A 26,302-nucleotide genomic window follows, 5' to 3' on the forward strand; every position below is an offset into this window, starting at 1 on the left:
TTAAAGGGCAGGCTTTGGGCTGGGGATGTGACTCAAGCAGTAGCCCGAGCTCGCCTGGCATGCGTGCGGCCCGGGTTCAATCCTCAGCACCACATACAAACAAAGCTGTTGTGTCCTCCGAAAACTCAAGGGCAGGCTTTACACCTCAACCTATTTGTCATTTACATTAACTATGTGTTTTCCATTTCCATTTTCATCATAAATTTCTGTGTAAGGCAAAGGAGCGTCTATTGGTTGGGGGACTGTATTTTTATTAGCTTCTTGTCCTTGAGGGGATACCATAAGCTACATACGGTGGTCCTTGTACTGTTGGCACAGCAATTGTCTTTCTGTAGCTAGGCTATTTATTGTACAGGTTGTGGCTTTAAGATGGGGGTGGGGGGGCTGGTGTAAATTGTTAACAATGGGATAAATATTTCTTGTTGTTTAGGCTTGAGGAATAACACTATTGCTTGTATCCTGAGAGACACTGAAACACACCTCATGGCCTGTCTCAATTGTATCCTTAGTCTTATTCCGGGAATTTTCTTGCAATCTCAGGCAATACGTACTTTTATTATTGATTGACATATGATCTGTTATCCATATCATGAGTATCATAAACAAAACACTTAACCTTCCTAATGGCTGAGGATGTGGCTTAGTGGCAGAGCGCTTGCCTAGCATGTGTGAGGCCTTGACTTCAATTCTCAGCACCACATACAAATAAATAAATTAAATAAAGATCCATCAATGACTAAAAATATTTTAAAAAGAAAACATTCCTAATTGTTCTGGTTTCCAGATGGTCCGGCACTGCCATAGCATCTCCCACGTTGTGAACCTGTCAGACAGCAGTGCAGGAACGCCTTCACCAGTAAACAAAGTAGAGACACACCATTCGTATCTTCATACGTGCACTTGGGATAATGATGTCCATCTCATTCCACCATCTTTTCTAAGCTACTACCCCCTCCCTTCCCTCCCTCCCCTTTACCCTATCTAAAGTTCCTCCATTCCTCCCATGCTTCCCCCAACCCCACCAAGGATCAGCATCTTCATAACAGAGAAAGCATTCAGAATTTGGTTTTTTAGAATTAGCTTACTTTGGGGCTGGGGATGTGGCTCAAGGGTAGCGCGCTCGCCTGGCATGCGTGTGGCCCGGGTTCGATCCTCAGCACCACATACAAACGAAGATGTTGTGTCTGCCAATAACTAAAAAATAAATATTAAAAAAATTCTCTCTCACTCTCTCTTTAAAAAAAAAGAATTAGCTCACTTCACGTAGCATAATATTTTCCAACTCCATCCATTTACCTGCAAATGCCATGATTTTATTCTTTTTTACTGCTGAGTAATATTTCATTGTGTATATACCACAGTTTCTTTATCCATTCATCTACTGAAGGGCATCTAGGTTGGTTCCACAATTTAGCTATTGTGAATTGGGCTGCTATAAACATTGATGTGCTTTGTTCCTGTAGTACGCTGTTTTTAAGTCCTTTGAATATAAACCAAGGAGTTTATATATGGGTCAAATGGTGGTTACATTCCAAGTTTTCCAAGCAATCTCCATACTGTTTTCCATATTGGTTACAATAATTTGCATTACCACAAGCAATGTATGAGTGTGCCTTTCTCTCCACATCCTTGTCAACACTTACTGTTGTTTGTATTCTTAATAGCTGCCATTCTGACCTGAGTGAGATGAAATCTTAAGAGTAGTTTTGATTTTCATTTCTCTAATTGCTAGAGATTGAACATTTCTTCATATATTTGTTAATTGATTGTATATCCTCTTCTGAGGAGTGTTTGTTCAGGTCTTTGGCCCATTTATTGATTGGGTTATTTGTTTTTTTCATGTTTAGCTTTTTGAGTTCTTTATATACCCTAGAGATTAGTACTCTATCTGATGTGCATATGGTAAAAATTTGCTCCCATTCTGTAGACGCTATTTACCTCATTGATTGTTTCTTTTCTTTAAAAAAAATAAGTTTAAGGTATATCTTTGTGTATGGGGAGGTACCAGAGATTGAACTTAGGGACACTCGACCACTGAGCCACACCCCAGCCCTATTTTGTATTTTATTTAGGACAAGATCTGACTGAGTTGCTTAGCACCTCACTTTTGCTTGACTGAACTCACAATCCTCTTGGAGTTGCTGGGATTACAGGCATGTGCCACCTCATCCAGGTAAGAGATGGTTTGATCTTTGGAAATAAACTTAAAAGGTTTTACATTCTGATTCAGATATTTTTCTTTATTTTTATTTTTTATTTTTTTTTTAGAATTTTTTTTAATATTTATTTTTTAGTTCTTGGCAGACACAACATCTTTGTTGGTATGTGGTGCTGAGGATCGAACCTGGGCCGCATGCATGCCAGGCGAGCGCGCTACCGCTTGAGCCACATCCCCAGCCCCTCAGATATTTTTTTTTAAAAAATGTTTTAAGGTCTGTAGCTGTGGCTCAGGGGTAGAGTGCTCACCTAGCAAGCACCGGGTTCGATCCTCAGCACCACATAAAAATAAATAAATAAAATAAAGGTATTGTGTCCAACTACAATAATAATAATAATAATAATAATAATTATAGTTTTAATAATAAGAGCCTGGTGTGATAGCATTCATCTGTAATCCCAGCTACTCAGGAAGCCAAGGTAAGAGGATGACAAGTGTGAAGCCAGCCTGGGCAACTTAAAATTTGAAAATGCCTGATGATGTAGCTCAGTAGTAGAGCACCTGCCTAGCATATGAGAGGTCCTGGGTTCCATCTACAGCACTGAAAAGATTGTGAGAAATTCATGTTTATTCATTTACCTCTTAATCAGCAGTAATCTAGTTTGAACCTAGATGTGAAAAGCTGACTTAGAACCCCAGGTGTAAGCTCTTAACCATTCTCTGAATTCTGTCAATTTCTTCCCTAGGCCATAACCCAACTGAATAAATACAGATTTTCCTTATTTATCATGAGATTCACCCCTAACTTTATTCCTCTGCCAGAGGTCATCTGTTTTTAATGTTGTAAACTAGCCACAGTAAGCTGTTCTTTTTCTTAGAGTCTGCAAAGAGAATAGACTCTTTTGTTTTTAAAGAAATAGAATACAGATATACAAACTGTATATAGAAACTGCAAACGCACACAAAAAAACTGGAGTCTTCAAAGTATATGGACTTGTTTCAATATGCATAGGGTATGACCTAGTCATCCCAGCCTCCAGCTTGGTCAGCAGTTTCCAGCACTTGCAGACACCGTCAAACCCCAAAAGGGTTTCACATCCCTTATCTCACGTGATCATCATAACTACCTAGAAAGGTAGATCGGGGGTTATTCTGTCCATTTTATGAAAGTGAGAACAGAGTCAGAGAAGACACATAACAGAGCTAGTTGATTTCGGAAACTGGACTTCAGTTCTTTCTTTTCCACCGGTGACCGGGCAGCTGGGCCCTGGTCCTGATGCTGAGGTTCCTGAGCGCTGCGCCGGGGCCAAATTAGTCAGCCAATAAGGAAGCTGCATCTAGGAGGCGGGACCACGAAGCTGCCAATGATAGACCCCTCAGGGAGAAAGATGTATCAAATCAGAATCTTGCACTGAAGAGGGACGGCTGCTCGGCCAATGAGAGGCTAAGACCTGCCAGGCTGGAAGGCGGAACGGCCAGGCCGAGAGCCGAGCGCCAACCCGCAAGCGCCCGAGCTCCAGCGTGCTGCCCCGGTCACCGCCCGCCATGGCCCGCGCTGCCCTGCTCCTCGCCAAGCTGTCCACGCTCCTCGCCGCCGCCACTGCAGGCGGAGATGTCCCGCCCGGCAAAATCGGTGCGGGAAGAACGCGGTGGGGGGCTATGTTGGGGACGGCTGGGCGGGAAAAGGGTTCGCAGCCGGCAGCAGCTGGCTGGGGGTAGGGGAGGGCAGCTGGGCAAGGGAGGAGACCTCAGGAGAGTAGCTGGGTGACGGAGAGGCGAGGGACTAGGACTGGGCGAAAAGGGGGACCGCAGTAAGGAAGGTGTCGATGGGGAGGATGGGATGGGCATGTAAAGAGGGCACCTGGGACAGTAAAGAAGCGTGGGCAGGACTGGTCACTGATCTCGCCCGGAGGTGCAGGGTCACTGAGCTTCTGACATGTATGTGGCTCTTGACTAGGCGTCCGTGTGACAGAACAGGAACTGGATAGCATTCACAAAGGTCTATTCAGGGCTGTCTGTAGCAGGCATCGTGCTGTAGTTCCTGCTTGGACCAGAGACCTCACAATACGGGAAGTCTGTTCTAAGGTTGAGAAAGTACCGAGCACACAGAGGAAGGACTTCACCAGGCTTTGCCAGCTTGCCAGGGCTTCCTAGAAGTAACATCTAAGCCAAAACTTCCGGTCGATAGGAAACCGTCCCACGGAGACAGAATAGATCGACTGGAGATAGATTTGCTAGATGAGAGAATGGGGATTCTTTTTTTTTTTTTTTCCCACGTTGTTGATGATCTAACCCAGGGACCCCAGCGCACTAGACAAGTGCTCTACCACAAAGCTACACCCCCAGCCCCATAGCAGTCATTTTTCTTTGTTTATTAATTGTGCTGTTTCTGCAATATTTCATTTGAAACTGTCAAACACAGAGCAAAGTTGAAAGAATTTTACACTGATCATGCATATACCCACTACCTAGATTTTGCTGCTCATTGCTACTCACTTTATCTCATACTTATCACATGTTCTGGCCATCTGTGAATCCATCTTACAAATTTTTTATGAATTCCAGTTATTCAGAGCAGGACAAGTGCCATGCCAAGCTTCCCTTTAGCTTTCTTGATTTTCCTCAGTCCTGTGACAGGAGCGTCTGTCCACCCTACCCCAAAGGAGAATGAGGAGCTTCCCATCAGGGTGACTTAATCCTTAGGCTCCAGCTGGATCCAATCTGAACTCCTCAGAGTGGCATCTGGACCCTTCAAGCCCATCTATAAATTTCCACACGCTGCCCCTCTCATGCTGTTCTTTGCAGATCGTGCAGTTCCTCTCATTGGTCCAACTAATTGTCCTCTCGGGTCCTAGTCCAAAGGTTTGTTTTTTTTTTTTTTTTTTCCCTTGTATCCCCACACTCTCTCAAGCGGAATGTATAGCTCCTTCCTCAGGATTCCCTGGAGCTCTGTTGTCACATTTTGGCATAGGTTGTGATAGCTGACTTGCATGGATGCCCCCTGGCTACCTGGGCTCCTGGGCACAGAAGCTCTATTTGGCTCATCTTCGATTCCCAGCACATCCTACTATAGATCTAGATAGCTGTCAGTCATGTGTGTTCAGTGAGCTGGTCCACAGTGAAGTGATGTCTTCTGCTTCTCTACACCCCTTGTGTGCCTTCTAGGCTTTGAAATATCAGTATCTCTAGGAACCATGGGTGGTTTACAAATGAAGAGGAGGAGAAAAGAGGATTAAAAAAATAAATAAAAGGGGGCATTCTTGGAACTGACTTTGGGAATACTGAGAAAGAGGAAGTGGCTATTTTTTCAACCTGCAACAAATACTTTATGAACTCCACTACCTGTGAGGACCTAGGGACATGGTGACCCTGTTCTCTCTGGGTCCTTAAATAGACCATTTGAATATTGTGTGGCAAGGCTAGGCCAGGGGTAAGCAGACTGTGCTGCCTGTATACACAGAAGGAAGCCCTGAGTGCGTTAGGAGGGTCAAGCAAGCCAAGCTAAAGATGATAGATGTGGGCATAGAAGTCAACAAGGTGCAGGGTCTCAGAGGATGCCTGACAAGAGGGGGGACTCAGGCAAAGGCCAGGCTCATGCCTGAGCCTTTGGGTAAGGACATGCACTGCATAGTGGAAGAAGGCTAGACAGACAAGGAGGTGGAGTACTGGGAGAGGAGGGCAGGGAGTAGAAAGGGAAGTGGAGGCTGATTATAAGAACATGGTGTTCTCTGAAGGTTACCTGCTATTTCTTTATTTTTTTTTGTTGTGTATTTATTTATTTTGCACTGGGAATTGAACCCAGGGCACTTAACCACTGAGCCACGTCCTAGCCTCCCCCCCCTCTCTCTCTTTCTAGAGAGAGAGAGAGAGAGAGAGAGAAAGGGTGTTGCTAAGTTGCTTAGGGCCCCACTAAGTTGCTGAGGCTGGCTTCAAACTTAAGATCCTCCTGCCTCAGCCTCCTGAGCCTCTGGGATTACAGGCATATGCCACCACACCCAGCTGTCTGCCACTTCTTGATTAGAGATGTGGTCTTAGGATCCAACATAAGTCCAGTAAGGACAAATGATACCAGGTTTAGCTCACTTCCTTTTTGGATAGGGTTACTGGACTGTCAGGTGAGAGGAAAGCAGTATTTCCAATACATGGTGGGCACAGTCTTGGGTTAGGTGACAACCCAGATCAATTGCTTCATGACTGGTCTACTCTTCTCACACAGGACTATTTAATGATTAGTGTTTATCTAGACAGTGGTTCCTGACCACCTCTTAGCTCTGTCCAGTGAAATGTTTTTATCAGTTACTTAGATTACGATGCAAACGAACTTGGTTTGCAAATAATGGGAAGGCAGAGGAGGTGTAGTAAAGATGGTGAATGATAAGACCCAAAAGAGACCTCAACAAACAGTAACTGTAATAAAGAGTGTCCAAAGATAAGGAGCAGCCTGTCTTAGGGTACATTCCAATCTTGGCAAATACAGACATAGAAATGATTTACATGTCAGGTGGTAGGTTGGACTTAGACCAAGGGTTGGCAAACATTTTCCAGTAAAAGGCCAGAGAGCTTTGTGGTCCATTATAGTCTCCGTTGCAATTATTCAGCTCTGTCTAGCATGAAAATAACCAGAGACAATATATAAAAGAAAAGGCTGGGCACAGTGGTACACACTTGTAGTCTCAGCACCTGGGAGGCTGACAGGGAAGAATCATTTGAGCCCACGAATCCAAGACCAGTCTAGGCAGCATAGCAAGAAGGAAAAAAAAAGTGTGCCAATAAAACATTGTTTATAAAAACAATCACCTGCTTGGATTTAACCTGCAGGCTAGAGTCTGCCAAGCCCTAAATTCAAGAGTGATTTCCAGACACTGACCCTCCCAACAGAACTAGTCAGTAAATATTGTCACCAGTCTATACAGAAATAAGGAAAATAGGGACAATGTAATACGTTTGGAGTAAGATTAAATTCATTCTCTTCAAACAACCCTCCTGAATTTGGAGATTCTTTCCTGCTCTTCTGCTGCTCAATTGTTTTTTCCTTTGTAACATGAGGGTAATAGGACACTGCAGTTTTCAGCTCTGCTTGTTATTCAGACCTTTACTAAAAACTCAGGACTGTGAATTTCCAGTTTGAAATGTTACAAGCCTGTGAGGTACAGGTGCTGGGGAACCTCAGTGCAGGAGGATGCAGAGGTGTGACCCCGGGCCCTCACCCCGTGCTCTGTCTGTCCTACCCTCCCCCTCCCGCCTGCTGGCAGCGGTGGTTGGTGCTGGGATCGGGGGCTCTGCTGTGGCCCATTTCCTCCAGCAGCACTTTGGACCCCGAGTGCAGATCGACGTGTACGAGAAGGGAACTGTGGGTGGCCGCCTGGCCACCATCTCAGTCAACAAGCAGCACTACGAGAGCGGAGCAGCCTCCTTCCACTCCTTGAGCCTGCACATGCAGGACTTCGTCAAGCTACTGGGTAAGTGCCAGGATCTGGGGCTTTAGCACCCCAGGGCTGGCAGCAGCCACCAGGCCCTTCCCAGACTGCCCAGACCTATGAGGCCCAATGGTCATATAGCCCAATTTCCTCATTTTACAGATGGAGCAGCTGAGACCAGAGAGGGGAAGGAACTTACCTGAGGTTACACAGTGAGTTAGTTTCAGAGCCGGGATTAGAACTCAGGTTTGACTCCCAGGCCAGTTTCTTTCCCTTTCAATTTGCTGCCTCTGAATTATTGTGATTCTATCAGCCCCCCATGCTGGTACCTGCCAACTATTTGGTACCCTTCTAGGTAATATGTAAGAATTACCTCACATCTTCCTTACCAGCCTGAGAGATGGGGGTGAGATCTTCCCCAATGAAACTGAGGCTCCAAAGTGTTAAACTCCTCAACTAAAAGCACACAGCTAATAAATCAGGAAGCTGGGATTCAAACCCAGCAGCATCTGTCCAAACCACAAATGTACTTACTGTTTGACCCAGAAATTCCTCTTATCAGAAGTGAACCTACAGGTGGTCCCACAGGTGTGTGGAATGGCACACACATGAGCCGGTTCATTACTGCATTGTTTGCACTAGCAAAGATTGAAAATGTCATCTCTGCCCACCCACTGGGACCTACTAATTCACAATAATAAATACCTGATTGTGTAAGAACACAATTCAGTAGCCAGAATGGGAAGATCCTTTATACCCAGTTATAGAATAATCTCCAAGATATAATATGTTGTTAAGGTGCAGAACAGTGTGTATCATATGTGGTGTGGGGAAGGAATTAAATCATGGCTATCTGCATATTTCCAAATCCAGTGCTTTGTAGGTTGTAGAGCACTGGACAGCTGGAAGGAGCTATGGCTGTCTCCATGTTACCTTGGTGCCCAGGACCCCATCTCAGCAAGCCCCGTGTCTCTCAGCCACTGGCACTCTGGGATGGCCTCTGTATTTTTCTTACATCTGAGTGGATTCCCATTTAAAAATATATAAAATGCTATATTCTTTTCCTAATTGACTAGGAAGGACAAACATTGTCCCATTGTATTTGCGTGTAGTTTATAGACACACAGCACAAAAGAACAAACCGTGGTGCTCCTGTTTGTTTTAATGGAACCAGGCTTTTGCATTAAGAAGGCCCTGAATTTAAGCTTGAGGCACTGCCAGGCCTCCCAGGGGAGGGGGAGTGCCTTTGAAGGGGACCTGAGGGGCTCCTGGTTTCTGCAGGGCTGAGGCACCGACGTGAGGTGGTGGGCAGGAGCGCCATCTTCGGCGGAGAGCATTTTGTCCTGGAGGAGACTGACTGGTACCTGCTGAACCTCTTCCGCCTGTGGTGGCACTATGGCATCAGTTTCCTGAGACTGCAGATGTGGGTGGAGGAGGTCATGGAGAAATTCATGAGGTAGGGCTGGGCCAAGCTGTGGGGAGGGCTTTCCAGGGGACCAAGGTGAAGAGCTCAGGAAATTAGCAGCTCAGCAGCTCAGCCACAGTGAAAAGGGAAAGGTACTGGTGGATTTAAAGGCCCAGCATGACTCAGTGCAGGCTTTCAGCAAGCCCTCATCCTGAGGAGTGGCCTCTTGGGGCAGGGCTGGTGCCTCTGGCATTGTTACTTGAGCCCATATTCTTTCCTGCTGCTAAATCAATTGGAGCATGGATTGAAATTCAGTCACCTACAAGGGCCAAAGTGGGATGTGCGTAAGTGAAGCCACTGGTGGAAGACGGCTTGGAGCCACAGGAAGTGGGGGGACCTGAAAAGACAGGTCAGCAGAGGGAGGCAGTCAGCATGCTTCTGCAGTCCCCTGTGGTCAGTCATGGAAGGATGTCACCCCATGGGCTAAGTCTTCTAATTTTTCAGGAAGGAAGCTGGAAATCCAGAGTTATACATGAAGTCTCCCAGCTTTTCAATGTTTGCCACGAATTCATCTTGTAAGCCAAATTTAACAAATCTGCAGGCCATGTGCAGCCCAGGGCCACTCATTTGCAAAGTTTACTATCCCTAGTTTTTCTGTCTAGAACAAATACCTCTCTTCACCACTTCTCTCCTCCTTGGGCACCAGTTCCTCCCCATCACCTTCAGGTATGGAGGGCAAGTGGTCTGTGCCCACTAAGTATATACATCAAGCATCCACATAGAGTCCCCAAGGCCTCCTGCAGGCTCTCCCTGTTCCCTACCTCCTCCCCCTGCAGAGATCGTCCCTCCACCATCATCATCCCCCTCTTCAGTGTCAGATGCTCAAGCATGGCCACATGGCCCCCTTCCCTGCTCTCTGGCCCTCCCCCATCCTCTTCCATTCCGTAACTACTTGGATATGGCATTTCTCCCTTATATTCTCCAGATGTCCCCCTCAGCTTATGTCCTTGAGTCTCATTTTTTCTTTCTTATTCTTTTCTCCCTTGTTAATTTTATTTGAACTTACAATGTTGACTTCTCCCTGTTAGGGGAGATGACTGCTACCTGCCAGCTCTAGTTTCCCCTTCAGTTACAGACCCACATTTCCATCTGCTCTGGACACCTTTATCTTTTGTCCTGTTAGCAACCCAACACAGCATGTTTACAAAGCAGCCCTAGAATGGGCAACATTTCAAAGGCCAGCTGGTCTAGAAATCCATAGGTAGATGTTTCCAGTCCATGCTAGCCCTTGGGATTGGGTGAATGAGCCGTACCATGTGAGCTCGAGTTACTGGGAGTTCTGTCGGATGAAGACAAAGGAGAGGACAGTATTGACAGGAGGCTGCTGACATCAGGTCCAACATGGTCTTAGAAGCCAGGGCAGAGTGGAAACTAGTGGGAGACCCCGCTCCACATCCGGGGATGTATCAGTGTGGACAGGTCATGGCCACTGCCTGCAGTCCTGTGGACTGACCTCAGGGGAGTGGAATATAATTGTATTCAACAGAACTGTGGCTTGAAGCCACATCTAGTGGGAATACTTGCCTTTGTCTCCGTGCCGTTCCTCTAGGACAGGCCCAGCACAGCCAGAAAAATAGGCCAAAGGGAACATAATCAGCCTCCTTTCTCACCTCTCTGGAGGTAGAGGAGGAGGCAGATCCCTGGTGGGCCTTCTGGGTCCACAGATACCCAGTGGCAGGTGATCAGCCAGAAAGCCTTTCTGCAGAGGACTGCAGCTCCTTGTGTCCTCTAGGATCTACAAGTACCAGGCCCATGGCTATGCCTTTTCGGGTGTTGAGGAGCTGCTCTACTCGCTAGGAGAGTCTGCCTTTGTCAACATGACCCAGCGCTCTGTGGCCGAGTCCCTGCTTCAGGTGGGCGTCACCCAGCGCTTTATCGACGATGTTGTCTCTGCGGTGCTCCGGGCCAGCTATGGACAGTCAGCAGCCATGCCCGCCTTTGCCGGTGAGTGTCGAGCCCCTCAGCCTGCCCTCCCCCTGCCCATAGTGCCCAGATTGAGCTGTGGTCCCCATAAGAACCTTACATTTATCCAGCTCATTATCCTTGCCTTCGTACTTGGTTGCCCAATTCTTGTTTGATTCTGGCTCATTCCTCCAAGTTGGCAAGACAGTATTCACCTCACTTTATAGAAGGTAAAAGCAAAACTTAGAGGCAGGTCCAGTATGTACCCATCATTCCTGATTTCCTGCTAATACTTTACAGATGTGTAAATATTAGAGCTGAGGTGATATTTTGCTGTTCACAGTTTGGTTTCAAGGAGTACTTTGTTGAGGCCTCTATGCCCCTGGCTGTTGAGCCATTAGTGCACCTAATCTTCCCAGCTCCTTACCGGGGAGGGTAGGCAGGTACAAACCCACAATCCTCCTGCTTGGCCCCAAGAATAAAGAACATAGGCTTCACAAGGGCAGGATTCATGCCCTCTTTTGCTCACTGATACATCCTAGATACTTAGAACAGTGCCCGGACCATGCTAGGCACTTAGTGCACTTTTGTTGAATAAGTGAATAAAAAGGTGTGGATTGGCAGGCACCTCCCATGAGCCCAGGATCCTGTTTCTCTTGCTTCTTCCCAGCCTTCGGGACCTGCCTCAGTGTCCCCTCAGTATTTCTCTCTCAGTCTTCTAGTACCTCGTGCATATCCTTCATAGCATATTTGTATTGAGATGTAACTTACACATGATACAATTTACCCACTTTAAAATATACAATTCCATGGGGTTTAGTACAGCTATAGAGTTGTGCAACCATTACCATAATTTTAGGGCATTTCATCACTACAGAAGAAACCCCCTACCTTTGACAACCACAAATTTCTTGTTTTTCTGGATATGCTGATTTGGGGGCATTCTTTAGCAACAGAACTGTACACCATGCAGTCTTTTGGAACTGGCTCTTTTTTTTTTTTTTTTTTTTTTTTGATGGTGCTGGGGATTGAACCCAGGTCCTTGTGCATGAGAGGCAAGCACTCTACCAACTGAGCTATATCCGCAGCCCTGGAAGTGGCTCTTTTATGTTCTCACTTCATAGCATTGTGAACTTGGCTGTATTATTTGTTTTTTATCTCCCTGTGCCCGTGGTTGGGAGGAGTCTTTCCCTGGCAGGGAGATCTAGGGAGAACAGTGCTAACCTCTCTAGACTCACTCGCCACCCTTCTCATTTTGCCCAGGAGCCATGTCGCTAGCCGGTGCCCAAGGCAGCCTGTGGTCAGTGGAAGGAGGCAACAAGCTGGTGTGTTCTGGTTTGCTGAAGCTTACCAAGGCCAATGTGATCCATGCCACAGTGACCTCTGTGACCCTGCACAGTACAGGTGAGTAAGAGGGCAGGAGGCATGGCCACAGCATTCCTAGCCAGCTGCTACTCCTGCACCTCAACCCTGGGCTGTGTGCTCTGCCAGGGAGTACTTTTGAAAAAGCAGTGGGAAGCCCCATTGACGCTAGAGGGCGCTTTTGCCCTGATTCAAATGTCAGAGCCAGGAAGCTGAATCTTCCATCAATCCAGCCTGTTCCTTTGACCAAGGAAGACTGACACTCTTTACAGACTCTCTCAGCCAGTCAGCAGCAGAACCAGAGAAGGAACTTGGGCCCCCCCTGATTCCAAATCAAGTGCTCACCCTGCAACTGTACCAGTATGAAGAGAGATGGGACAGCCCCGCTCCCTCCTTTCCCACCTTACAGTCTGGCCCCCAGATGGGAGATCAGTGGTTAGAAGACAAGGAAGAAGTTGACTTTGGTGCTGTCTTCTCTTTCCTTCCAGAAGGAAAAGCCTTGTACCAGGTGGGGTATGAGAGTGAACTGGGCAGTGGATCCGACTTCTACGACATCGTGGTCATCGCCACCCCCCTGCACCTGGACAACAGCAGCAGCAACTTCACCTTTGAAGGCTTCAACCCACCCATTGATGATGTCCAGGGCTCCTTTCAGCCCACTGTTGTCTCCTTGGTCCATGGCTACCTCAACTCTTCCTACTTCGGCTTCCCTGACCCAAAGCTTTTCCCCTTTGCTAACATCCTTACCACAGATTTCCCCAACTTCTTCTGCACTCTGGATAACATCTGCCCCGTCAACATCTCCTCTAGCTTCCGGAGGAAGCAGCCTCAGGAGGCAGCTGTTTGGCGAGTTCAATCTCCCAAGCCTCTCTTTCGGACCCAGCTGAAGACCCTCTTCCGTTCCTATTACTCAGTCCAGACAGCTGAGTGGCAAGCGCACCCCCTCTATGGCTCCCGCACCACCCTCCCAAGGTTCGCACTCCATGACCAACTCTTCTACCTCAATGCCCTGGAGTGGGCGGCCAGCTCTGTGGAGGTGATGGCTGTAGCTGCAAAGAATGTGGCCTTGCTGGCTTACAACCGCTGGTACCAGGACCTGGACAAGATTGACCAGAAGGATTTAATGCACAAGGTCAAGACTGAGCTGTGAGGACCCCAGGGAGAGCCCAGGAACTTCTGAACCACAGTGAAGATGGTCACACCCATGGCAGCCCAGGACCGACAGCCACATTCCCTGACAAGCTGCTCTTTTGACCCCTATGTATTTTTTCCCTCCAGTGTGGGTCCAGGTGATCCACCACCTGCTATCTATCTTAAGGACCTTTACAGTTTTGAGGGAGAGGATAACAAAAGGGAAGGGAATTCAAGCCAGTGTACTTGTCTTATTTATTTATTATTTTTTAAGGAGAAATAAAAAATCATCTTCTCAAGCTGCTTCTAACTTGGTTTTCTAGCTAGGAACCAGGATGACTATGGAATATAAGGCAGAAAACTCTTGAGTATGAATTTTTTTAATTCTACTACCTACTCCCAAAATGTACAATCATTTGAGGCAACCTACAGTAAAACATTTACAACCCAGTAGTTACTAGAGAATAGAAGGGAAGATCAGAAAACCTAAGAAATTATAATAGCTCCTGTTTGCTCTGGGCCTGATGGATGGGAAGTACCTAGTTCAGAATTTTCTTAGGTACCATCTCCAAGCCTCTCAACAACACAGCACATTTTAGGAGATGGCTGGTAGGACCTGAAGAAGAGATGTTTACCCCAGCACTGCCATTGGTATAGCTCTGAGCTTCCTGGCAACCAGTGGGAAAAGAAACAAACTAAGCTACAGGAAGAGGGAAGCTTTTCCTTGGTATCTGTAGGAACTGAGCATTCTGGTTTTTATGCAAGGGTTCAAGGGTATTATGACATCTGTCTTGCAAAGAAGAAAAGTCCTCAGATGGTGGAGGGCAGGTATTCCTCACTCCCAAACCTTCATCTCAGCAGAGGAAAAGAAGAAAAGAAGGTTATAGGACAGAGTTGTTCAGAGATTAATCTGGTACTTTCCCCTCTAACTTCAGAGGACAGGACAATTGTGCTTTGCCTTTTCTACAAATCAGTAGAGTTTTGTGTGGTTTTTTGTTTGTTTGTTGTTGTTATTTTGGTTTGGTTTTTGTTTTTTTGGTGTGGTGGGGGTGGAGGAGAGACTGGGGATTGACCCCAGAGGCACTCAACCACTGAGCCACATCCCCAGCGTTTTTAAAATATTTTATTTAGAGACAGGGTCTCACTAAGTTGCTTAGGGCCTGCCTAAGTTGCTGAGACTGGCTTTGAATTCATGATCTTCCTACCTCAGCCTCCTGAGCCACTGGGATTATAGGCATGTGCCACCATGCCTGGGTTTTTTGCTTTTTTGAGAAAGTAAAATCTTTATTCTCTTTGGATCAGTGTCTTTCTGTAAAAGGAAGAGAATGTAGGAATGGAGCCCTAGGCACCCTGCAAGCATGGTCCATGGGCCAACCACCACATCTGAATCTCCTGGAGAAGGGAAGGGAGCTTGGCAAGGTGTCCCACCCAGACTTGCTAAACCAGGCTTCGGGGAGAAGCCTGGGTGCCCAAAGGAAACATCTCTGCCAAATGATGCTATGTTAATACTGTGGCTTTCCTAACAGAAACAGTCCCCAGAGGTCATCCAGCTAACTTTCCTCTCTGCAGAGACGAAGATAAAAGCCCAAAGTGAGAAAGTAACTTGTCGAGGTCTCCTTGGACACAGAACAACTCAAATCTGAACTCAGTCCTGTTAACTGAGTTCAACATGGGGCAAAATACCATTCCAGATGAGGTGCCCAAACTGGCTGTGAGGTTGTTTCCACTATGTCAGCGTGGTGGTAATGGCAGTGAAAGAGATGGAGACTTTAAAGTAAAAGTGGCATTCATTCACTGCTTATTACAGACATCATGACACCTCACTAAGAAGGCTTTGGTTGAAGTAGTAGAATACTGAACTCAAACTCTGAAGCAATAAAGATGGTATTGGGTATGACTTGAATGGCAGGCACACAGAATTGCTATCCCCAGCCCTGTTACTTCTCTCACAGCCCAAGATGGCTGCTGGCAGCTCCCCAGGTGAAAAGTTCTTTTTCTACAACCACTAAACCCAATTCCAGGCTCTGGGCCAGTTGGACCACCCCTGAACCAATTCCTGTGGCCAGGGGAGTGCCACATGCTGATTGGCTTAGGACCTAGATACCAGACCATTCACTGTGACACAGGAGATAAAATTAAGCTGAATCCAAATGTTTATTATCCGAGTGTTTGGGTTGGAGGGATGGAGAGAGCCACAATGTCAGCCACATGCTGACATCTCGAGTCCAGTGATATGGCATCTTTTTGTTTTGTTTTGGTAACGGAGATTGAACTCAGGGGTACTCAACCACTGGGCCACATCCTTAGCCCTACTTTGTGTTTTACTTAGAGACAGGGTCTCATTGAGTAGCTTAGCACCTCAGTGTTGCTGAGGCTGGCTTTGAACTTGCGATTCTCCTGTCTCAGCCTCCCAAGCCGCTGAGATTACAGGCATGCAACCACCGTGCCTGGCTGACATGGCATTTTGTGATGGCCTTTGCTTGAAAAGAAGATGGTGTAAACTGTCATGGTGTAATTGATAACTGGTATCAGGCCAGGGGAAACACAAAACATATCCCTAATAATCACCCTTCCCTTGTGTCCCTAGGGAAGTACGTGCACAGACAATACAAATGGGGATGGTTACATGTGATCCTCAGTCCTCAGCTGGGGCTTTGGCTGCCTGCCCAAGCACGACTGCAGTGGAACTGGCTGTCCTTCAGAAACCTCCTTTACCTGAGAGGCAGGACCAGACAGTTCAGAACTGAAGTCAGCCAAAATACCCATGCTGCCTGCTTCCCCAAGCCCAGGCCTGAAAGTTGGATCTCCTGTCTCCCTTCCTTGCATACAAGGAAGAAAAGACAGATTCCAGAAAGGGGAACAAGAACCAACAACAAGTCTTTGTCCCAGGGCACCCCACCATCAGCAGCAGCCTTCTCATACCAGAATAGAAGCCCCCAAAGGCCCACAGACTCCTAGGGAAAAAATAGAGCATTTGTAGAGAGCCCTACAACCACCCTCATCCTCAGTAGTCTCTGATGTGTGTAGTGTACTTTGCATTTAAAACCCTTCACAAGAACTCCCCCTCCTAGAGTTGGTGACCTAAGCAACATTTCAGCACCTCTGTGGGAAGCAAGGGACCACTGTACTGTGTGAAGGGTAGAATTGGGGGGTGCAAGTAGAGAGGTAAGGGACACCTTTGTGTTCCAACCATCACCAAGAAGCATTTGAGGGAGCTAGCGGCAGATCTTGGGCTCCCCCTGGAGGCCTCTATGCATTAATTCTCCAAGCGCGCACCCTATTGTGCTCTGGGCACTGTGGAGTTGGGGAGCGTGTTGGAGGTGCAACATTGAACAGGCAAGTGAATTGCCCACCTCATGGAGCGGAAGTTTCTCACTAGCAAGTGGAGAAACAGGATAGACTCAGTCCAATGAAGGTTCTGGAGTGCCTGGTGGATCTACTTCTCTTGAGTTCCCTACTGCTGCCTTTAAACCAGGAACTGGTTTTAAAGCTCATGATGCCAGGCTTCCAAGTTGCAGAATGGAAAAAAAAAAAAAACTGGAAATCCCTAAATCCCATCCATTCATTTACAGATGAGGAACCAGAAGCCCCCAAACATGTAAAGGTTATCATCCATGTATAACGGGCATTTTTGAGCATCTCCATATTTCTGATGCTCTAGTGGAGGATAGGTCCTCACCAAGAAAAAGGGACTTCCTTCCCAAATCCCTGTATCCCTAGGCTACCTTGGTCTCCCAGGACTAAAAAGCAACCCTGCTGGAGCTCAGCTCTTCCCACACCCTCACCCTACCCCAAAAAAGGCCTTAGAAGCTTGTGCCTTTCATGTGGGGCTGAAGTCTTAAGACCTGGAATACACAGGACTGGGAGTGGGGCATAGGACCAGGGATGAAGCTCAGTGATAGAGCAATGCTTTAGCATGCGTGAGGCCCTGGGTTTGAACACCAGTAGGAAGAAGGAGGAGGAGGAAGAGGAGGAAAAGGAGGAGGAGGAGGAGGAGGAGGAGGAGGAGGAGGAGGAGGAGGAGGAGGAGGAGGAGGGAAAAGAAAAAAAAAGAGCCATTTATGGGGGCCTTAGAGTCAAGCAACCCCAAGGAAGGAGACAACTCTGCTGAAGGGATCGGCTCAGCTGGCACATGAAATCTATTTTCCATGTGTCTGGAACCAGGCCTAAGCTTCTTGGAGTAATTTTAACCAGTATCCACTCTAGAACAATACCAAAAAAGGTAAGTTACTTACCACCCCAGACAGACACATACCTAACCATTCGGTTTTTCATGAGTTAGACCCTTGAAAACACTCAGCACTGGGGCTACTTTAAGTAGTAAAGCTAGGAAACCAAGGACAAGATTCCTACAGAGGCTGTTGGTCTTTACACTGAAGTTAATTCTAAAGTGCTAACTCTTCTTACCCTCAGAAAATAGCTCAAGCCCCTCAGCTGTCTTGGAGGGAGAGTATTTTTAGACACTTGGACAGCTGAGTTGGGATTTGCTGCAGGGGTTAGAGGGCCAGGGGGAGGATTGAATTGCTAGGGGCTAAAGGGGGAAACATGGGGTTAGCTGGAGGGGCAAGAGCCAGCATGGGCAAGGAGGGCCATGCCGCATTTTTTGATCAGTAAAGTGTCTTGATAAAAGACAGGGGTTCCTAAAGTGTGGTCCCGGACCAGAGGCAGCAGCAGCACCTGGAAACCACTATACTACAAAGAAAAAGAAACCATTGCATAAAAATGAAAAATATCCAGTTCCCACCTAAATCAGGACCTCTAGGTGTGGAGCCCAACAGTCTGCTTCAACAAGCCTTCCAGGGGATTCTGAGACTTGTGAGAGTTTGAGTACCAGCAAACTGTCTAAACGAATGTGATGTGGACAGAGCTGGGTGAAAGAATGACCTGCATTGACTCCGCCCCACTCCTGACAGTTTCTTCAAAGCCAGGGATCCCAGCCCAGACAACAGTATAGACACACATGAAAATTGTAAGGGGTCACTGGCCCATGTTGAAAATGCCTAGTCTTTGGCAACCTGAAGGCCCTTTGGGGGCCCTAAGTCTGATCTGCAGAAAAATCTCAGAACTGAGAGATATCTTATGAATCATCTAATAACCAGGCAAGGACTGGCCTCCCAACCTCCTTGAGAGGCCCAGCCCTAGCTTGATGCTTCCAGGGTGCAGAGCTCACCACTTCAAAATAGTCATTTTTCAGGATCCTGAGTGACTTGGATAGAATCAGCTATTAATTCCTATATGGGTTTATGTCTACCAAGTTCCAATAATATGGGTGGAATACAGGCTTATAATCCTGAAAAGGAAGCATGTTACTGTCCTAAGTGATAGAGATGAAGGCAGTTTTGTTGTTGTTGTTGTTTTGTGTTTTGTTTATATATATATATATATATTTTTTTTTTTTTTTTTAATACTGGTGACTGAACCCAAGGAACACTTTACCACTAAGCTTTATCCCCAGCCCTCAATTTTTTTTTTTTTTTTTTTTTGACAGTGTCTGGCTAAGTTGCTTAGACCTTGCTGAATTGCTGAGGCTGGCTGGTACTTGGGATCCTCCTCAGCCTCAGATTACAGGCAAGTTCCACCAGGTCCAGCTTGAATTAAGTGTTTAATAGCCTATCTCAGAGTTAAAGGAGCCAGAGTGAAGGCAAATCCTCCTTTATACTGAATGGAAGTGGGCCTCCGGGGATGGCCAAGCCCCATCCCGCTTTGGGCTTCAGAGCCGCAAGCAGCAAACCCAAAGTCTTGCTTTACAGAGGACAGCATTTACTCTTCATCAGCCTTGCAGTCGCGGGGTGCAGGGAGGCGGTCTTCAGCAGCCGGCCTGCCTTCTGGTGCCGAAGGTTCAGAAGATGCAGGTGCAGCCTACGGCTATGGTCTCCATGACCGCGCGCTGGCGACAGGGCCCGGTTCGCGGCGGTGGCGGGCAGAGGCGCCGGCGCACGGGCACTTGGCTGAACACGGGCACGCTCACCATGCTGCGGTCCTCCTGCATGGTGAAGGGGTTCACGCAGCCCAGACACAGGCAACGGGCCTCGGGCAGGTCCGCGGGGATGCGGCTGGGGTCGTGGTTGATGCTACGGGGAGCGAGCAGGCAGAGCTCAAGGTGAAGGTGCGGTCACAAATGAGCAAATGACGTCCCTCCCCAAGCCCCGACCTTCGCTTTTAGTTGTTGCTGCTTTTTGTTTGTTTGGGTAATAAGGATTGAACCCAGGGGTGCTTTGCCACTGAGCTACATCCCCGGCCCTTTATTTTATTTTTAATTTTGAGACAAAGACTTGCCAAATTGCTGAGGCGAGCCTTGAACGTGCAATCTTCCTGTCTCAGCCTCCAGTCGCTGAAATTAAAAGCTGCCACCGTGCCTTCCTGGCCCTAACCAAAGTTTTGATTTCTACAGCAAGACTGTGCTGCACTGGAAGGAAGGGTGGTAATCAACTCATGTTTCTGGTGAGGAAAATGAATATGCCATCAGGAAGGAAGGCAAGCCTCGGTTGTAGAAGCTATCCAGGTCAAGGTCACCAATCACCTGCTGCCTTAAACCCAGCAAGATGCCCATCCCTGTACTATAGTGTGCTGTGAGTACAAAGGAGAGGCCTAAGAGCCCTCCTCTGCTTACCCACCCTATTTTTATATTTGGGAGGAACTTACAGAAATAAAATGGGAACACATTGATGTGACTTTCCAGCAGAAGAGAAGTCAGGGCAGCTGAGTACACTTTAGGCTCCATCTCCACTCATTCAACACATTTTACAGATTTGCCATGTGAGCGATTCTGTCCTGAGCTTTTAAAATATTTTTTGAATAAAACAAATGAGCCCCTTCCTGGTGTTCTCATGGAACCTAGCGGAACTTGCTGGAACTTTCCTCTGTACCTTAGTGGTTGCCTTCATTAAGCGGGGCTGGGGGATGGGCGAACTAGACCTATGAACATTCGGCACCAGCATCACCTTATTATGCTTGGGACCTTGTGAGAAACACGGAACCCCTTGAACCAGAGCCTGCATTTCTACAAGCTCCCTGATTGGTTCATGGGCCCAGTAAATTGAGGGAAGCCACCAGGCTCTGGAGGATCCTTACTGACCTGCCCAATAGTCCCATTCCAGGATTGCACTGTCCAATACTGTAGCCACTGGCCACAGTACAATGTATGGCCAACATACACTGACATTAATCAGAATTAGTTCTTCAATCTCATTGGCCACATTTCAATTGTTCAGTAGCCACCTGAGGCCAGTGGCTACCATATGAGTTTTTTTTTGTTTGTTTGTTTTTTTTTTACCATCACTGAAGTCCAGAGTGCTATCCTGGGGTCTCAGGAGATAAGGCGTGTGACTGAAGGGAGGACTCTTGAGAACCAGCCTGTTTCTTTATTTTCACTCAATACCTTTACGTGGTCCCTTCCATGTGCAGGCTCTGAGCTGGGAAGTGAAGCTCTAACCACGGTAAGAACCCAGGGCAGCAGGGTGGATTCCCGAGTCAAAACCTGGCTGTGAGTCCTACTCTATGTAGATAAATATACAGTACCGTGTTCTGGGCCTGAGTCCCGGACACTGCGACAAGCTGGGGCATGGAAGCCCTTAGGTGATCCTGGTTCAGGCATTAGGGAGGTCCCCATTTGGCATGAGAGGTAGGCATGAGCCCAGCCACCAACACAGCCACTGACAGTTGTGCACCAGGCACTGTGCTGCTGGACAAAGTGACACTTGGGGAAGGCCTTGCAGGCACTTCAGCTGGGACAGTAAGGGCAGTGCTCTGCATGGATATGCATATAACAAGCCTGCAAAGTGGGTGCTACGATCATCTCTGCTACAGTTGGGGAAACTGAGCCCCGGAAAGACTAGAACTGGGCCAAAGCCTCACAGCGGGTGAGGGGCAGAGCCAGATTCAAACCCAGACTGCCGACTTCTGAACCCAAAGTTCTGACCGTCTCAATGACTGGGGTTGGCAAAGGCCCCCACCCTCCAATAGAAATCTGGCCTGCCACTGCCACCACCTACCTGTAGCCCCAGGGAGACAGGCTCCTCTTGTTGGACAGCCACAGCTGCAGGTCCACCTCGCACTTCCTCTTGGCCGGCTCCGAGCTGTTTCTGAGCTGGGCCACCATCTCTCCGAGGTTCCTCTCGTACTCCTCCATACGAGCATAGGGCTTCACCCGGGACACCAGGTCAAGTGGCATCTGGTGGGGCCCAGGCGCTAGGGTCCCAGGCCGCCCTTGCCCCTTCCTCTTGCCTTTGGGGTTCCTAGGCTGGCCAAGCCCCAGAAAGATGGAGATGACCAGAAGGAGCAGCTGGGGAGGAAGGCCACTGGTCAACATTGGGAGCACCATGTCTCTCTCTGGGGCAAAACTCAGGGCCCAGGGAGCAGAGATGGAAGAAGAAAGGCTTCTGCAATGGGCCCCCTTCACCTACCATGCCCTGGCCTGGTCCCATGTTTGCGGGTGCTTGCTGTGCACCCCACTCCATGATGGGCACCAGTCACACCTCCCCCCCATCTTGAAGTCCTAAAAATAGGGCACCTCGGAAAAATCTTCCCACCCATCCATTCTATCTGCAGCACTGTCCCGGCTTCCAGGACAGCTCCACAGCCCCCAGCTGGGCTTCCCAAACCCCCTCTGGTTCTTCCAACCAATTCTCCACATGTAGCCAAGGAAAAATGCAAATTTAATAATGTCACCTCTCATTAGCACCATTCCCATTGCCCTTAGGAACTCCCAGGCCCCTCTGGGCTTCCTCTCATATTCCTGTTCCAGCCCCAGTCTTCCATCTCTTGTTCTAGCCTTGTTCCCTCCTGCCACAGGCACTTTGCACAGGCCTCTGTCTACAGAGTTCTGCCTCTTCCCTTCACCTTCTAAACCCCTTTGCACCCTCACATGTGGGACCTAGTGTCACCGCCTCGGGGATGCCTCTGGACTTCCTTGGCTCTCATAATCCATGAGTCACTTGCATGACTGTCATCTTACAATTATACGTGTGACATTTTTGTATGTTGGGCCTCCACTGAGCACAGACTCTCCAAGGCACTATGTCAGTCTGGTCCTTTGCATCTGTGGTGCTAGGAACTTAGGTATGAGTGAATGGATGACACCACTTCCCCTGCCCTGGGTGACAGTCCTGGAGGGAAGACAGTGCTAGTGTCAGGTGGAGGAACCAGCCTGTGCAGAGGTGGCTGGAGAAAAGCAGGGCTCCTCTCAGCTTGTGCCAGAGCAGCAGGCCTACCAGGCTTTCCTGGGCAGGGGGCTCAGGGGAGGCTTGTGACATGGGCAGAGCGAGTCTCAGTCTTCCAGGGAGGGGAGCACTGAGAGAGAGGTCTGAGCTGGTTAAGAGCTTTGCTGAAAGGAAACAGGCTGGAGGAGAGTGGGTGGGAGGAAGGGGGCAGGGGTGAACTGGGGGAGATGCACCAGTCCCAGGCTTGGGCTCCCGCGGGCCTCTTCTCAAAGACCCCTGTGTGACCGGCCCTGCCCTGCCCCACTCATGGCCACCCTGGCCTTCTGCTGCCCACTTTCCCTCCCCAGGACCAGCACGTCAGGAAAGCCTGTCTCACGTGGAAGAACCAGGCTTCCCTGAAGGCCAGGGAGAAACAGGCCCTGGGAACCTGGGTGGGGCGCAGAGCTTCCAGAAGAGACTGACTTCTAGGGAGTCTGGGCCCTGAATCTAGCCAGGCCCCTCACATTCCCTGCAGCCCTCCCCCAGCTCACAGGACCCAGGCCAGATTCGCCCAGGCTACCGAACAAGGCTTGACCTTGGGGAACAAGTCTCAGCACAGACCCTCTTGGGGGACCCATTCTCTGGCACAAAATCTGCAAAAGAGGTTCAAGTCACTACATTCTTCTGTTTGGTTCTAGATTCTAGAGCAGAAAAATGTTTCTCTCATCTGAGCTCCTCACGTGGCATTCTTAACTCTGACTTTCCACCCAGAGAAACCCAGAGGAGACCCCAGGTCCCCCTCCCTCACTTTCCAGATGGGAAACAGAAACAGAAGGACTTGCCCAAGGTCACACAGCTCCCCTGGATCCCAGGCCTGGAAAAAACCCCAGTGACTGAGTTTGCCAGGATCTCCCCAGATGCCCCTGCCTGAAAGAGCGTCAGTGTGGAAGGGCCGAACCCTAAGCAGGAGTTGGAGTGGCCAGCCATGCCTGCAGGCTCTGAGACCAGCTCTGTTTCTCTCTCATCCTGGAGGGGAGGACAGAGGGAGAGCTCACCTCCACAGAGTCCAAGCCAAACACAGGCAGTCATTAATCAATAGGAAAGAAATACTAAGGCACTCAGGCCCTACGGGGTGGGGGTGGGGCTGGGGAGCGCCACGTACCAGGTTGTGTGGCCAGTCCATCCCGGGCCGTCGGCGGCCTGCAGCTGCTACCCGCCTGGAACCCCAGATGCCGCTGTGGAGAGAATGGCAGCAACAGGATGGAGCGCAGCAATTATAGCTCTACAGGGGGCTGCTGGGGGAGTGGGTGGGTGGGCTCATCATCAGCTGGAGTCTTGGGCCCCCAGCTGGCTGGGTCTAGCGCAGGGCAGGCAGTGAGGTGTGTGGGGGCAGGCCAGGCACTGGGCTGAGGTGCCCAGGAGCTGTTGACCAAGGGACAATGCCCTGTGTGTCTGGCGGGGCTCTGGCTGGTGGCACCTCCGCCTGTGGCCTGCGGCTGGCCGCCCGGCCAGCACCCACAAGGCCAGCTGAGACAATCAGCTTCGTTTGCTTTGGGGATGGCAAGGGGGTGAGGGTGGAGGAGGGATGGGCTGCCGGTTGGTCAAGAAAGCAAATGTTCTCAGAGAGAGTGCTGGCCATGCGTCCCCGGGAAACCGCCCCAGGCTCTCAGCCTCTGCCAGCCTCGGGTGCTGGGGAAACTGAGGCTTGCTCAAAGAGGGGATCCGCCCAGTGTCACACAGTGAGTTGGAGGGAATAAGCTGGGGTTTGTGCCTGGTTCTGGTCTGGAACTCTATCCCTCACTCCACGCTGTTTGGGGATGTTTTCTGCCTGCTGTGAATGTGTTTCTGAGCCTGGGTGCTTCGCTCAGGCCGGTGGCAGATCCACGAGGACTTTATGGTGGATCAACTGGCCTTCCTAATGCAGCACTCCCCTCACATGTGCAAGGTCTCCACTCCTGGGCCTTCCCTGTGTGGCTGCTTGGGAGGCCCCCTTCTCTCTCAACCTTTTCTGTAAAATGGGAGTTATGCCCAGGAAGAGACAGTGACCTGGAGATTCCTCCCTGAAATCATTCTGAGCCTCAGTTCCCACATCTCTGAAATGGGAATAATCATAGCATCCAGCCCTTGAGGCTTCCAGAAGGAATAAATGAAATGATCCATGTTAAATAGCTGGCATAGAGCCTGGCACATAGTAAGTGCTCAATAAAAATATTTTTAAAAATTTTTTTTAGTTGTAGATGGACACAGTATCTTTATTTTATTGGTTTTTATTTTTATGTGGTGCCAGGGATCGAACCCAGTGCCTCACGCATGTTAGGCAAACGCTCTACCACTGAGCCACAACCCGGGCCCCTCAATAAAAATTTTATTATAAAGCAATTTTATATCTACGATTATAAACATTAGCTCTTCTGATTAGCATTAGAGCTGACATGGTTTTTATTACTTGACCAACAGCCTTCTGTCCCTGAGGCCCACCCTCTTGGCTGAGAGAGCTCAAGCCCTCCCAGACTCAGGCCACAATTTCATGAGCTCAGGTGACCCCAGAGTCCCCAGACCCTGGACTCACATACCAAGGTCTCTCACCTGGAAGGAATGGGCCAGCCGAATGTGAGCGAGCAAGTGAACCCACACAGAGAGGCGTGGGGAGGGGGGCAAAGAGCAGGGGAGGGCTGCCGGGACAGACCGCCAGCACTGCCCTGTCTTGCTGAGGACTCATCTTGGCCATTTACAGGAATTGGCAAGGGGAAGAAGGCAGGGCGAGAAGCACTCCTGAATGTCACAAGATTAATCTGTCCAGGGCAGGTTTCCACAGCATAACTGAGAAGCTGGCTGGGGCTCGAGCCCTTCGAGAGATACCACCATATTTGGTCAAATACTAGACAGGGCTCTGTTCTGCCGCTGGAAACTCCAGAGGGAGGGGGATTCTGAAAGCATCTCCTGGGGCAACCAGGGCCACCCACCCCCAGCCCTGGCTGTCCCAACCCCTCTGCCACTGTCCTTTGGGCAAGTGAAAGGAATAGGCCGAGGAGACCAATGGCCCATCCTGGTTGTATTCTTTACTACCCTTCTCAGGGCCCCGTGAGCATGCAGCTTGAGACCCCTCCCGTGTCCACGTAAGGACATGGGACATTGAAAGATGGGGGTTCCTCTGCGGTTCATGACCCCTGAAGCCCCCGTCTCCTTACCTGCTGGCATACGCAGCCCTTACTTCTGCCTTCCAAAGCCAGGACCCAGCAGCCTCCCCAGCAGCCAGCTGCAGTGTTAATGTTCATAGAGATTCCAGGGTCGCAGCCCTGGAGAGTCTGACGTAGGAGACCCAGGAATCTGCACTTCACCCTGAGCCTGGTCTGGGAGCTCCAGGCATCCTCACCCTTCATCCAGCCCCTGCTGCCCACTTCACTACAAGTGGGAAGGCCTTGCCCAGGATCACACGGTGTGCTGTGCACAGCTGGGTGCAGACGCGTCTGCTCATTTTATTCACTGTTCTCCCCTCTCAAGTTTATATCAAAGCCCTGGGCCAGGCTGGGCCTCCTTGTTGGTCTAGAGGGGGCCTGTCCTTCGGGGGGGGGGCGCAGACCCCTCATCATGGGTTCCCAGACAGGTGCCCAGGACTATTGTTGGACTTCCCAGCCCTGGGCCATTGCAGGCCAGGGAAGAGCCTTCCCTCAGCCTTGGCTTTGAGAAACCACTGAAGGATCATCTTCCCTTAGAGAGGTCCTGAGTGTGA

The 26,302-nt window shown here is 49.1% G+C and overlaps 2 protein-coding genes across 8 annotated transcripts; one reads left to right on the forward strand and one right to left on the reverse strand.

Annotated features, from left to right (window-relative positions):
* The first annotated feature begins 3,703 nt into the window (after nucleotides 1-3,703).
* Nucleotides 3,704-13,620, forward strand: Pcyox1l (prenylcysteine oxidase 1 like). 6 transcript variants are annotated; one of them, XM_026384446.2, is made up of 6 exons: nucleotides 3,704-3,791; nucleotides 7,411-7,617; nucleotides 8,857-9,031; nucleotides 10,773-10,984; nucleotides 12,206-12,346; nucleotides 12,793-13,620. In XM_026384446.2, the coding sequence occupies exons 1-6, from the start codon at nucleotides 3,704-3,706 to the stop codon at nucleotides 13,452-13,454; spliced, it is 1,485 nt and encodes a 494-aa protein (XP_026240231.1). In that variant the 3' UTR covers nucleotides 13,455-13,620. The 6 variants fall into 6 exon arrangements, with proteins under 6 accessions (XP_026240231.1, XP_077652839.1, XP_077652840.1 ...); XM_077796713.1 differs by having other exon boundaries at nucleotides 12,796-13,620; XM_077796714.1 differs by having other exon boundaries at nucleotides 12,206-12,340.
* A 5,409-nt stretch (nucleotides 13,621-19,029) lies between these two features.
* Nucleotides 19,030-25,896, reverse strand: Il17b (interleukin 17B). 2 transcript variants are annotated; one of them, XM_026384435.2, is made up of 4 exons: nucleotides 25,761-25,896; nucleotides 23,735-23,807; nucleotides 21,427-21,674; nucleotides 19,030-19,506 (listed from the first exon to the last, which is right to left on the reverse strand). In XM_026384435.2, exons 2-4 carry the CDS (start codon nucleotides 23,753-23,755, stop codon nucleotides 19,275-19,277), a joined length of 501 nt encoding a protein of 166 aa, XP_026240220.1. In that variant the 5' UTR covers nucleotides 23,756-23,807; nucleotides 25,761-25,896; the 3' UTR covers nucleotides 19,030-19,274. The 2 variants fall into 2 exon arrangements, with proteins under 2 accessions (XP_026240220.1, XP_026240219.1); XM_026384434.2 differs by having other exon boundaries at nucleotides 21,427-21,716.
* Between the last annotated feature and the right edge of the window lie 406 nt (nucleotides 25,897-26,302).

Source organism: Urocitellus parryii, chromosome 1 (assembly GCF_045843805.1).
Source record: "Urocitellus parryii isolate mUroPar1 chromosome 1, mUroPar1.hap1, whole genome shotgun sequence".
In the NCBI taxonomy this organism is placed as follows: domain Eukaryota; kingdom Metazoa; phylum Chordata; class Mammalia; order Rodentia; family Sciuridae; genus Urocitellus; species Urocitellus parryii.